The sequence below is a fragment of the Chiloscyllium plagiosum genome, chromosome 6 (genome assembly GCF_004010195.1).
Source record: "Chiloscyllium plagiosum isolate BGI_BamShark_2017 chromosome 6, ASM401019v2, whole genome shotgun sequence".
Classification (NCBI taxonomy): domain Eukaryota; kingdom Metazoa; phylum Chordata; class Chondrichthyes; order Orectolobiformes; family Hemiscylliidae; genus Chiloscyllium; species Chiloscyllium plagiosum.
The window spans coordinates 58,633,004-58,646,783 of NC_057715.1; the positions used below are offsets into that span (position 1 = coordinate 58,633,004).

The 13,780-nt window shown below is 39.3% G+C and overlaps 1 protein-coding gene across 1 annotated transcript in view; it reads left to right on the forward strand.

Annotated features, from left to right (window-relative positions):
• The window catches only part of LOC122550618 (prolylcarboxypeptidase (angiotensinase C)), a 51,297-nt gene extending 45,096 nt beyond the window's left edge, over positions 1–6,201 (forward strand). Inside the window, exons 7-9 of the mRNA XM_043691650.1 lie at positions 2,390–2,554; positions 3,922–4,109; positions 5,344–6,201. Coding sequence (XP_043547585.1) covers positions 2,390–2,554; positions 3,922–4,109; positions 5,344–5,542 — 552 coding nt within the window. The 3' untranslated portion in view covers positions 5,543–6,201. The remainder of the gene's footprint in view (positions 1–2,389; positions 2,555–3,921; positions 4,110–5,343) is intronic.
• The last annotated feature ends 7,579 nt before the right edge of the window (positions 6,202–13,780 follow it).

Here is a 13,780-nt window from a genome sequence, read left to right on the forward strand (position 1 = left end):
ACGGAACTAGATGGTGACATCTTTAAAAATGTCCAGATTATAGAGGAGGAAGTGCTGGATGTCTTGAAACGCATAAAAATGGATAATTCTCCAGGTCCTGATCAGGTGTACCTGAGAACTCTGTGGGAAGCTAGGGAAGTGATTGCTGGACCTCTTACTGAGATAATTGTATCATCGATAGTCACAGGTGAGGTTCTGGAAGACTGAAGGTTGGTTAATGTGGTGCCACTGTTTAAGAAGGGTGGTAAGGACAAGCCAGGGAACTATAGACCAGTGAGCCTGACATCGGTGGTGAGCAAGTTGCTGGAGGGAATCCAGAGGGACAGGATGTACATGTATTTGGAAAGGCAAGGACTGATTAGGGATAGTCAAAATGGCTTTGTGCGTGGAAAATCATGTCTCACAAACTTGATTGAGTTTTCTGAAGTATAACAAAGGGGATTGATGAGGGCGGAGTGGTAGATGTGATCTCTCTGGACTTCAGTAAGGAGTTCGACAAGGTTCCCCATGGGAGACTGGTGAGCAAGGTTAGATCTCACGGAATTCAGGGAGAATTAGCCATTTGGTTACAGAACTGGCTCGAAGTTAGAAGACAGAGGGTGGTGGAGGGTTGTTTTTCAGACTGGAGGCCTGTGACCAGTGGAGTGCCACAAGGATTGGTGGTGGGTCCACTACTTTTATATAAATGATTTGGATGTGAGCATAAGGTATAGTTGGCAAGTTTGCTGATGACACCAAAATTGGAGGTGTAGTGGACAGTGAAGAAGGTCACCTTAGATTACAACAGGATCTTGATCAGATGGACCAATGGGTTGAGAAGTGGCAGATGGAGTTTAATCGCGATAAATGTGAGGTGCTGCATTTTGGGAAAGCAAATCTTAGCAGGACTTATACACTTAATGGTAAGGTCCTAGGGAGTGTTGCTGAACAAAGAGACCTTGGAGTGCAGGTTCATAGCTCCTTGAAAGTTTGAGTCACAGGCAGATAGGATAGTGAAGAAGGCATTTGGTATGTTTTCCTTTCTTGGTCAGAGTATTGAGCGCAGGAGTTGGGAGGTCATGTTGCAGCTGTACAGGACATTGGCTAGGCCACTTTTGGAATGTTATGTGCAATTCTGGTCTCCTTCCTATTGGAAAGATGTTGTGAAACTTGAAAGGGTTCAGAAAAGATTTATGAGGATGTTGCCAGAGTTGGAGGATTTGAGCTATAGGGAAAGGTTGAATAGTCTAGGGCTGTTTTCCCAGGAGCATCGGAGACTGAGGGATGATCTTATAGAGGTTTATAAAATCATGAGAGGCATGGATAGGATAAATAGACAAAGACTTTTCCCTGGGGTCAGGGAGTCCAGAACTTGAGGGGAAAGATATAAAAGAGACTTACGGGGCAACTTTTTCACTCAGAGGATGATACTTGTATGGAATGAGTTACCAGTGGAAGTGGTGGAGGCAAGTACAATCGCAACATTTAAAAGGCATCTGGATGGGTATATGAATAGGAAGGGTTTGGAGGGATATGGGCCAGGTTCTGGCAGGTAGGACAAGATTGGGTTGGGATATCTGGTTGGCATGGACGGGTTGGGCAGAGAAGTCTGTTTCCATGCTGTACATTTCTATGACTCTATTTGATATTTTTAAGGAACTGACTTAATATTCCACGTTTTTGACTTTGAGTTTATATAAACTTACAAAATATCATATCTTGAAGATTAAAGTTGTACTTGTTGAGGATGTGCTGCAAATCAGTTTTTTACATTAATCATTTGTATAACAATAGTAGAGACAGTGGAGTGCAGTTGATAATTTTGCATTTATTGTCGGATTTTAAAATTAATATGTTTGGTTTCGTGCATAAAAAAATATGAAAATTGACATTTATTATCAGGTGAATTGGCCACACTAAATTGCCTGTAGTGTTAGGTAAGGGGTAAATGTAGGGGTATGGGTGGGTTTCGCTTCGGCGGGTCAGTGTGGACTTGTTGGCCCAAAGGGCCTGTTTCCACACTGTAATGTAATCTAATCTAATCTAAAATTGTACGTACACATATAGGGCGAGCAGTGAATAAAAGGTGTATTTTATATATGTATTCATTAAAAGAAGGACCTCTGTTGTGATCCCAAATAATGCAAAAAGTCATATGGTCTTGAGTTTCTGTTACTTATGAACATCTTTTAAAGCTTCAAGAGCAAACTACAGAGCACTACATAAGATTTTATGTATTGGAGAACTCACATAATATACCATCTTGCACTTCAGCAGGGTGTAAAACAGACGTATATTTTAAAAGTTATCTGAGCATGTGCCAGTATTTCATGAATTGTATATATGTTGAATCTGGTGAAGCTTTCTTCAAGTCATGTTAATCTGTTTTTAAAAAATTATTTCTTTGCAGGTTATTTGTACCTTTCTTCAGAACCCCTCACTACCAGCAGAATCCCTGCTGCAAAACATCTTTAAGGCTGTAAATATATATTATAACTACACTGGCAATGTAGCATGCTTGAATATATCACAGACTGCAACTTCCAGTCTTGATGATCAAGGCTGGGATTACCAGGTGAATACCCTTACATATCGAGCATGTGTGACGGTGGTGTTGCATGAGCATGCCAAGTGCATTCAAATAAAGGACATTTTGCTTGCAATGAGAGCATATAATGTAAGGTATTTCATCTAATATTTATTTTGGTGCATCTTTGCAGTGACCTGACCCTTCTGTTGACTATTAAGTTTTGACCAAAGCCTATGTCCACTGGTGTACTGCATGATTTAGTCAGGGTACCTTGCTGTTTGTTGTTTGTTTGAGATCTAGACATTATGTAGGAAGTATGATCAGTAAGGTCACAGATTATACAAAAATTAGTGGTGTGCGAAAAATTGAGGAAGATAGAGATGGGCTGGTCAGTTGAGCTGAACAGTGGCAAATGGAATTTAGTCCTGAAGAGTGAGGTGGTGCATTAACAAGGTGAGGGAATTCATGAATGGTAGGGCCATATGAAGTACAGAGCATCAGAGAGACCTTGGTGAACAGGTTCATAGATCATGCTAGGCATCATGAGAGATAGATAAGGTGGGCTAATAGGATATTTTGCTTTATTAGTCAAAATATTGAATACAAGACCAACGAGGCTCTGATAGAGCATATATAACCTCCAAAGACTATATACCTAATTTGCTCTGCCTCCCCTTATAGGATAATTCTTTCAAGAATCAATGTAGTGAACCTTTGGTATGCTGCTGCATTGGATGTATATACTTCTTCAAGTATGGAGATCAAAATTGATCACAGTATTTCAGGTGTGGTCTCACCAAAACCACATACATTTGGAGTAAGATTTCTTTATTCAGCTACTCTAATTATTGCAATAAAGACCAACATGACATTTACTTTCCTGACTGCTTGCTATACCTGCTGTAACCCCACCCCATCCAAATCACCTCTGAATGTTTCAACTTGTCTTAGTACTAGGTGGCAATTTGTGAATTTATCCCTGTTCCATTTATTTCTGCTTTAAACATGGTGTTGTGCTTTTTCCCTTTTTTTTTCCATTAGTCCATGCTTAGAATTAAATTTAAATATGCAACTAATTTTTCTTATTCTGGGTCTAAGCCGTACAGGTCAGGATGGGCCATATTCAAATTCCTATCTACCTCGTAATAGCCATTGTTTATGAAAGAGCTACAATTGGTTTTAGTTTTATAAGTGAGAGAAAGGTAAAGTCAGCCAGCTTTTCTGGTGTTGGTTCGTTTTGAGTGAGTGGTTGTTTAAACATTTCTTAAATAGTGTCCCATGAATAATCTATACAATTTTACAATACGCATAACTTGAACATCTTTATCTCACTTTCTAATGTGCAATTTAAACAAAGATATCTTTTAAAAAAATGTTTACTGATTTATATTTTTGCCTTTTTTTGCTATTAGACTTGTACAGAAATGGTGATGCCTTCGTGTTCAGATGGCATAAATGACATGTTTGAACCAATGCCGTGGGACCTCCAATCATTCTCTGATAACTGCAAGAAAGACTGGGGATTACGTCCTAGACCTCAATGGATAACTACAGTCTATGGTGGGAAAAATATCAGCTCACACAGCAATATTGTCTTCAGGTGCGTTTTTAAAACTAGCAAAATATTCAAGCATCATTTGAAAACCAAAGTTTATTTTGGATATAAAAATAAAATGGCTACTTTAGAAGAAAGAAATCTTATTACAGCTGTGATGGTGCTGATGTGTGAAGGCAACTTCTGGTGTAAAAACAAGTGTTCAATGGTTATGTTGGAGATTTGTGGCAATAACCTATTCAAATAGGTACTAGAAAAGTTGAATGAATAGGGAATGTAAAAATCTTAATGCATAGGTCTGTTTTTTTTCCTATTACCAATCAGCAGTATGTTGTGATCATTTAGATCCTTTTAATGTCATAGTCACAACTGAAATAAAAAGCAGATGTCCAGCCAAGCAAGTTATTAGGTGGTATTCGTGTTGGAAACTGTAAGAACGCATACCTTTCTTGTCACTGTTCCAGTGTTAGGCAACTATAAATGAACAATTGATTTCCAAATATGGAATCCCAGTTTGTGGATTTGATTATCTTGGAGATTAGTTTTCTTGTAGACAGCTTGTGTTTTGTGAAACTATGAAGCTATTGGGATTTTTATCCCTGCCTCCTGAGGTGGTATTCAAAAATGAATTGAATGTAAAATAGCTTCAACTTATACCCTAAGACACAAGGGTTTTACCTGACAAAGAACAGCCTTGGACAAATAAAGTGAGAAGATACAGCATAAAACTAAAAGATAAAGAAGGCAAAGTACAAAAACTAGCACAGGTTCACTCCAGACACAAAGAATATCAAAACGTGATGAAACAAATAGTGAGATTTAAATTAAAGTTTAATTTAAAGAAAAGGAAGATGTGGACATGTTGAATAATTCATAAATACATGTGGAGACAAAGAGAATTAACATTTTTGTCATGTATCAGAAGGTTGTGAATGAGTGATGCCATGAACTGGGATGGTTAGCAGAGCAGAAAACATGATGATAAGCTGAGGCCTGGGAGGGAGGCAGTGAATAGGAGGGTCATTGGAGTGAGAGAGGCAGCAAATTGGGAAAGTTGTGAAGAGAGGCAGAAAGCAGCTGTTTACTTTTCAGAAAACATTGGTAACCTTGCTAAAACAAATGTGAAATCAGTGCTACTGCTGAATGTTCCTAAACCAGCAATCACACTGAAGTTAAAACATGCTATTTGAAAGGCCTTTAAACAAGGGTTTTCTGAATTTATTCTGTAAAATTATATTTGAGCTTTATATTAACTATAAGTTTTATTTGCTTCTCACAGCAATGGTGGTTTGGATCCCTGGGCAAGTGGAGGTGTGACTAAATCTATCTCTGATACGTTGATTGCCATACTTATTCCTGAGGGAGCTCATCATTTAGATCTGCGCTCTAGCAACAAAGGGGACCCTGTGTCTGTTCAGAAAGCACGAGCTCTGGAAGTTAAATACTTTAAAAAGTGGATTGAACAGGCAAAAATCTAAACCACTGCTATCGTAAAATGAAAGATGCTCGACTCTTACTCATTGAGCTATGTTCTATATGGGATGTAGCTCCTGAATGTTACTGATTTTTGACTTGATTTAGCTGTACGGTCCTTTCACAATACAGTATGTTCAATTGATGCCTTCATATTGCCTAGAAAATAAATTTTACATTTTGTGTATGACAAAGTTTATACTTGCTGATGCGAGTTGAATAGAATTTTTTTTACCAAATGAATCTTGTTTTGTAATCCAAATCATGCCCTGTTAATCTGTTATGCACACAAATTAGAATGTTTCATGACTTTGATTATTAACTCATATTGTACTGTGTTCAATTACATCCTTAAATTGTGGTTTGCAGGTCAGACCTTTCTGGTTCAAATAAAAGTTGTGGTTCAGTGGAATTGTGAATAATTCCATAACTTTGTAACAAGAGGAAATGGTACAAGTTTCATAACTCCATGTTTCCCAAATGAAGAACAATTGAAGAGCTTGTAATTGAAACTATGTACTTTGTTTTTCATTATTATGTTCCTTTAACATTATTCATGTATATCTTTTTGATGTTACATTTATTCAATGTTTGAAAGGTCTTAAGGTTTATATTGTTATCGTGCTTTCTTCAAATAAATCACGTGCACAAGATGGGAAAATCAGTTTGTCTTGTGTATTCTATTTATATCTTTCACTTAAACCTTTGGAAAATTTTGAAGTTATCGCTGCACCATGTGCACCACAACAGCATTTTAGTGCCTTTTTTTTGAAGTCATAGAGTCATAGAGATGGAAACTCATCCATGCCGACCAGATATCCTAACCTAATATAGTCTCATTTGCCAGTACTTGGTCCATATCCCTCTAAACCCTTCCTATTCATACACCCATCCAGATGCCTTTTAAATGATGTAATTGTACCAACCTCCACCATTTCCTCTGGCAGCTCATTCCATACATGCACCACCCTCTGCATGAAAAAGTTGCCCCTTAGGTCTCTTTTATATCTTTCCCCTCTCACCCTAAACCTTTGTCCTCTAGTTATGGGCTCCCCCAAACCAGGGAAAAAACCTTGTCTATTTACCCTATCCATGCCCCTCATAATCTTCTAAACCTTATAAGGTCACCCCTCAGCCTCTGATGCTTCAAGGAAAACAGCCTCAGCCTATTCAGCCTCGCCTGTAGCTCAAATCCTCCAACCCTGACAAGATTCTTGTAAATCTTTTCTGAAACCTTTCAAGTTTCACAACATCCTTTTAATAGGAGGGAGACCAAAATTGCACACAATATTCCAAAAGTGGCCTAACCAATGTCCCTGATAGCTGCAACATGACCTCCCAACTCCTCTCCTCGATGCTTATTCCATTAAGAAAAGCATACCAAACGCCTTCTTCACTATCCTATCTACCTGTGACTCTACTATTAAGGAGCTGTGAACCTGTATGCCAAGATCTCTTTGTTCAGTAACACTCCCCATGACCTTATTGTTAAGTGTATAAGCCGTGCTCTGATTTGCCTTTAAATGCAGCACCTCACATTTATCTAAATTAAACTCCATCTGCCACTTCTCAGCCCACTGGCCCATCAAGATCCTGTCATACTCTGAGGTAATCTTCTTCGCTTTTCTGATGTTGCTAAGTCATGCTAGAATATAGTTTCATGTGTGTAAAACATTCTCTGATTTCTTACTCAAGTGACCATTCTTCATTTTTGTCTTGGATGGTGAATGCTGGCAGTATATTCAAGTATGGCAATCCATTCTCGCATTTTAAAATTACGTCCAAAGTAACTTTGCTTCTGTATCACCACATTTCAACTTCCTTTGTCATGGTTGAAATTGCCTTTTTAGAAAATCTTTGTTTTGGTCATATTCCATGTCTCCTAAGATATTATGATTGATAATGGCTTGATCCCTGGCTGAAACCAATTTTTTGGCATGCTTACAGTATCGTACCTCCCTAATCTGATTAGTTGTCTGACTTGTAATCATTGCAGTCCCAAACCACTTATGCAATCTCAGCGGATGTATTCCAGATCTTTACAGAAGCATATGAGAACATGGATCTCGCCATGAACATCCGCAAGAGGCAGGTCCTCCACCAACCTGGCCCAGCATTGTAGGGGAGCGAATCTCCGATCATCAAGGACCACGAGGAGGCCTTGGAGAGCGTTAACCACTTCCACAACCCAGGGAGTGTCCTGTATCCCAAAGCAGCTATTGATGAACAGATCCAGCATTGCCTCCATTGTGCTAACACAGCCTTCAGCCGCCTGAGGAAAAGGGTGTTCGAGGTCGACAATATCAGATTCAACACCAAAATCATGGTTCACAGAGCTGTGGTGCTTCCTGCCCCCCTATATGGCTCTGAGATGTGCACTGTCTACTGCAGACACCTCAAGGTGTTGGAGCAGTACTATCAACGCTGCCTGTGCAAGATCCTGCAGATCTGTTGGTAGAAGGACACTGGTGTTCGTACGTCTTCGATCAGGCCAACGTGCTAGCATGGAGTCACTGAGCACCCATGATTGGCTACGATGAGCTGGCTATGTTGTCTGCATGATCAACATGAGAGTCCCCAAGCAGGTGCTCTACTCCCAGCTTCAAAACAGGAGGTGAGCACCAAGTGGAAGCGCTCACTGGTGAAATGCAGCATTCCCACAGGCACCTGGGAATGACTACTCCAAGACCGTCCACAGTAGAAGAGCAATATTTGGGATGACATCGAGTATCTTGAGTCTTGCTGGTGGAAAAAAGCAGAAGCCAGGTGCAAATAATGAAAGGAGTGTGCTGCCACACCGCTGCCACACCAATGCCCCACCTACCCCTTCCTGCGACCACCTTCTGCCCCAAGTGTGACAGAGCCTGTGGTATTTGCATTGATCTGTACAGCCACACATAGACTCACCCCGAAAGTGGATGAGAGTCGTCCTTGTCTGTGAGGGACCGCCATTAATGATGAATGACACATCAGGTGGAGGTGGATACTGCAGATGCTGGAGATTAGAGTCAAGATCAGAGTGGTGCTGGAAAAGCACAGCAGATCAGGCAGCATCCGAGGAGCAGGAAAATCAATGTTTCGGGCAAAAGTCCTTCATCAGACACTTGATAAAGGGCTTTTTCCTCAAAACGTCAATTTTCCTGCTCTTCGGATGCTGCCTGACCTGCTGTGCTTTTCCAGCATCACTCTAATCTCACATCAGTACCCTTTCCCTATTTAGTTTGCTTATCCTCCTATCGTTGCAATGGTATGGTTCTCCTTAGCTCCTTTTCCCCACTTAGCTTGCTTTAATTCTTAGCTCATTCCAAATGCTGCAAGATTTGCCTTCCTTCTGCTATTATTATAAATGTTCTGCCATAGTTCTACTCACACTACTGGCAGGGGCATTGGTCCTGGTACGATTTAGGTAAATTCCACTATTCCTAAAGCTTTCTGTGGCTCTGAAACTCACCCGTGTCATAAACATGTCAAATCCTGTTCCCTAACCCAGTTATTAGCTGATTTTAATGTGGTTGGCTCAGGTTGATGTGGCCACGAAAGCTGGCAACCTTAAGGAAATCAAGTCCTGAATTGACGTAGGGAATGATGCAGATGGTCTCCAAGTACCTTAGGGACAGTTAATTGTAGTAATTTTCCTCTCGTCTCTCCACCAAAGGGGGGGAGCAGATGGGACTTGCGTGTGGGGGGATCCCAAAGTGAGCGTCACCGAGTAGGTTATTGCTGACCAGGTGCTGCTTGATAGCACTGCTGATGACATTGTCCATCACTTTACTGATGATCGAGAGTAGACCGATGGAGTGTTAATTGGCTGAGTTGGATTTCTCTTACTTTTTATGTACAGGACATATCTGGGCAATCTTCCGCATTGTCGAGTCAATGCCCATGTTGTAAATGTACTGGAAAAGGTTGGTGAGGGGAGTGGCAATTTCTGGAGCACAAGTCTTCAGTACAATTGCTGGAATGTTGTCAAAGCCCATAGCCTTTGCAGTATTCAGTTCCTCCAACTGTTTCTTGATATCATGTGAAGTGAATCAAATTGGCTGAAGACTGGTATTTGTGTTGCTGGGGACAACTGGAGGAGGAGCTTTAAGACTGAGTAGTTAATAAACTCTATCCACAACCAGAGGCATCTTGGTTTCTGTTTTGCTGACTGGCGTGAACCCAGTTATGATATTGGTAGAGGAGGATGGTCTCATAAAGGTGAAGATTGCATGTTAAAAAGTTTGTTTCAGACAGAAGATTGTGATTGAGTTACTGGAGTATATGAAAAGAATGGCTGAGACCAAAAGCAAAGTATTGGGACATGGATTCATGTGTGTTTTGTGAAGCTGAACCTACAATGAATGAAAAATTAAAGAGGATACATGGTTGGAGGTTATGTCTTTATCAAGAAAAAAAAGCATGTCCCTAGCACTGTTGATTTAACAAGCATGTCTGAGTAGCATGGATCTTGCTGTTGCTCCTGGCTTTGCAAGCTTAGTTAAAAATTCATTGTAATTTTATTACAGTTATATTTAACTAATATAAGATTTTTATTCATGTTTAATTTGCATGCAAAACAGCCCCCAAAAAATTGTTTTTATCAAACAGACTTTTTTTTAAAAATGGGCTTTTCAGAGTCTGTAGCGAATGGCTGAAGTTTTTAGAATTCTAAATTTAGAAGCTTAGAAAAAACTATACACATTAAGGGGATTTTTTTCCACATTGTAGGAGTTGATTGTAATTTTTCTCAATGTTTTTGAAAATGACTTTGTTTTTAACAAGAGCCTTTCAGAGGCCTTCAGCGAATGGCTAATTTTTTTTAAATTGTGTTTTTAAGGGATTCTTTTCACATTGCAGAAGTTTATTTTTTTGAGAAGCTGATCAGTTGGTTTTAAAATAATAAGTTGTGTTTTCGTTTCAGGGAGTCCCACACGTGGTCGGCTCTGGAGAAGATGTTTTTCCTCAAAGGAATTTATTGAAGAGGAGTCTTTTTTTATTCAGCTAAGTGGTTGATTCTATTTAAGATTTATAGGTTATCATTTAAACATTATTTTCTGAAGATAATTATAGTTTATTTTATGTATTAGGTGTTATTGAAAGGTCCTTTTTTTTAAGGCTTAATTTTATTAAAGGCATAAATTTGGAACAGAGTGAGATGGCTAGTAGACTTAGAAATGTTATTACACAGCAGGATCAATCAGATAGGTAGGTGACTGTCAGGAAAGGTAAGAAGATAGTTCAAAAGTCTCCAGTGGGTACTCTTCTATCAAATAGATATTCCGTTTTGGAACTGTTGAACGGTATTGTCTCTCTGAGGAAAATGGAAGGGACAATCAGTTATTGGACACTTGCAAATGATTCTTAGGCAGTACTTGACAAAATTTAATATAATTATTGCTATAGGGGTCTCTCCTGTCAGGGGGATAGGAGCTTCTGAGGCAGTAGGCATAAACTTAGGATGGTTTGTTGCTTTCCTGGCAATAGTATTAAGGATGTTGCGAAACATTTCAAGCATATTGTTGAACGTGATATTGAGAAGCCAGTACGATTTTTGGTCATTGGTAAGAGTGACATTTTTAGGGAAAAGATTAAAGTAGTCTGGAGTGAATTTAAGGGATTTATGGAAGATATAAAATCAATGGCTGGAAAGAGCTGGTGTATTGTTCAGGTATTCGGGTTTTTAGATGGTTGGAATGTCCTCTAGGTTAGAAAAGACCTATTCAAAAAGGTTGGGTCTTACCTAAACTGAAACAGACCAATATCTTAGGAGGGAGATTTGTTCATTCAATTAAGGGAGAGTTTATACTGCTAGAGAGGGGGAATGGAGGAATTCAAAGTAGCAGTATGACTAGAAAGATTGGGGAAGGTTCTGAATATGAGGAGTGCACATCAATTAGAAAAGAAAGACAAGAGAAAGTCAGAGTATGTAGTAACTCTGAAGAACTGAATTGCATTTACTTCATTGCAAAGACTCTTACAGGTAAGACTGATCAACTCAGGGCAAGTTTAAGAACATGGCTTGGGAGTCATAGCGAATTCAAAAACTTGGCTGAGAGATGGATAAGACTGGGAGCTCAATATTCCAGGTTTTAGATACTATAGGGATGACAGGGAGGCAAGAATGAAGGGGGAGTTTTTGATTAAGGAAAACATTACTGCTGAAACTAGAGAAGATATTTCTAAAAAATTGTCCAGTGAAGAAAGGAAATATCACATTAATGGGATTGTACTACAGTAATAAGAGAGAAATTGAGAAACAAATATGCAGGGAGATCTCAGATATATGTTAGCATAATAATGTTGACATATTGGTGGATTTTAAATTTCCAAACATTGACTGGGGTTACCATAGTGTTAAAGATTTGGATTGTGAAGAATTTACCAAATGTGTTCAATAAAATTTCCTTTATCAATATGTGGATGCTCCTAATAGAGAAGGAGCAAAACTAGACCATATTTTGGGTAATAAGCAGGGCAGGTGACTGAAGTAAAAGTGGGGGAACACTTTGGGTCTAGCAATCATAATTCTATTAGTTTTAAAATGATTATGGAAAAGGGTAAGCCTTCCATAAAAGTTAAAGTTTTAATTGGATTAAGGAAAATTTTAATAGTACAGGGCAAGAACTTTCAAAAGTTGTTTGAAATAGACTGCTCATGGCTAAAAGGACATCTGACAAGTGGGAAGCTTTCAAGAGTGTGATGACGAGAGTTCCTGTTAGAGTGAAGGGTAAGGCTGGTAAGATTAAGGAACAATGGATGAATAAAGATTTTGAGGATCTAGTCAAGAATAAAAGAGAATTTTATTTTATATAGAGATAACTTGGTTCAATTGAAACTCTTAATCAATATAAAGAGTGCAGGACATTCTTAAGAAAGAAATCAGGAAGGCAAAGAGGGGATATGAGATAGCATTGGCAAATAAGATTAATGATAATCCAAAGAGATTCTACAAATACCTTTAAGAGTAAGAGGGTAACTAAAGAGAACGAAGTCATCTTTGTGTTGAACCCCAGGAGATGGGAGCGATACTAAATGAATAATTTTGCATCAGTTTTTACTGTGGAGAAAGAAATAGAGTCGAGAGAATGCAGAGAAGTAAATTTTGATGTTTTAAAAACTGTACAGAAGAGGGAGTTCAGGAGGTCTTAGAGAATGCAAAGGTGGATAAATCTCTGAGACATGATCTATCGCAAAATGTAGTGGGAAGTTATTAGATTAGATTAGATTAAATTACATTAGATTACATTACAGTGTAGAAACAGGCCCTTCGGCCCAACAAGTCCACACCGACCCGCCGAAGCGAAACCCACCCATACCCCTACATTTACCCCTTACCTAACACTACGGGCAATTTAGCATGGCCAATTCACCTGACCCTGCACATCTTTTGGACTGTGGGAGGAAACCGGAGCACCCAGAGGAAACCCACGCAGACACGGGGAGAACGTGCAAACTCCACACAGTCAGTCGCCTGAGGCGGGAATTGAACCCGGGTCTCAGGCGCTGTGAGGCAGCAGTGCTAACCACTGTGCCACTGTGCCGCCCACAAAGTAAGGGAGGAAATTGTGAGACCCGTTGCAGAAATATATTCTTCATCTATAACTACAGGTGAGATTCCTGATGACTAGAATGTAGCTAATGTTGTACCTTTTTTTAAGAAAAGTTGTGAGAAGAAATTGGGGAATTATAGCCCTGTGACCCCGACTTTGATTGTGGGTAAATTGTTGGAATTGATTATAAAAGATACGATTTATGGACATTTAGAGCCAGATGTTGATTAGGGATAGTCAGCATGGTTTTGTGCAACGAAAATCCTGTCTTGCAATCTTGAGCTTTTTGAGGAAATTATCAAAAAGGTTGATGAGGCCAGAGAAGTAGATGTTGTTTACTGGAATTTTAGTAAAGGCTTCAACAAGGTTCTGCATGGTAGACTAATTAGTAAGGTTAGGTCACATAGGATTCAGGGTGAGCTTGCCAATTAGCTTAATAGCAGGACACAGAGTGGTGATAGAGGGTTGATTTTCAGACTGGAGGCCCATCACCAGTGGTGTTCCACAGGGATCGGTTCTGTGACCTCTTTTATTTGTCATTTATATAAATGATTTGGATGAGAATGTTGAAGGCATGGTTAGTAAATTTTGCAGATGACAACAAAATTGGAGGCATTGTAGAGAGTGAAGAAGGTTTTCTAAGATTACAAAGGGATCTTGATCAAATGGGTCAGTGGGTAGAAGAATGGCAGATGAGTTCAATCTGGATAA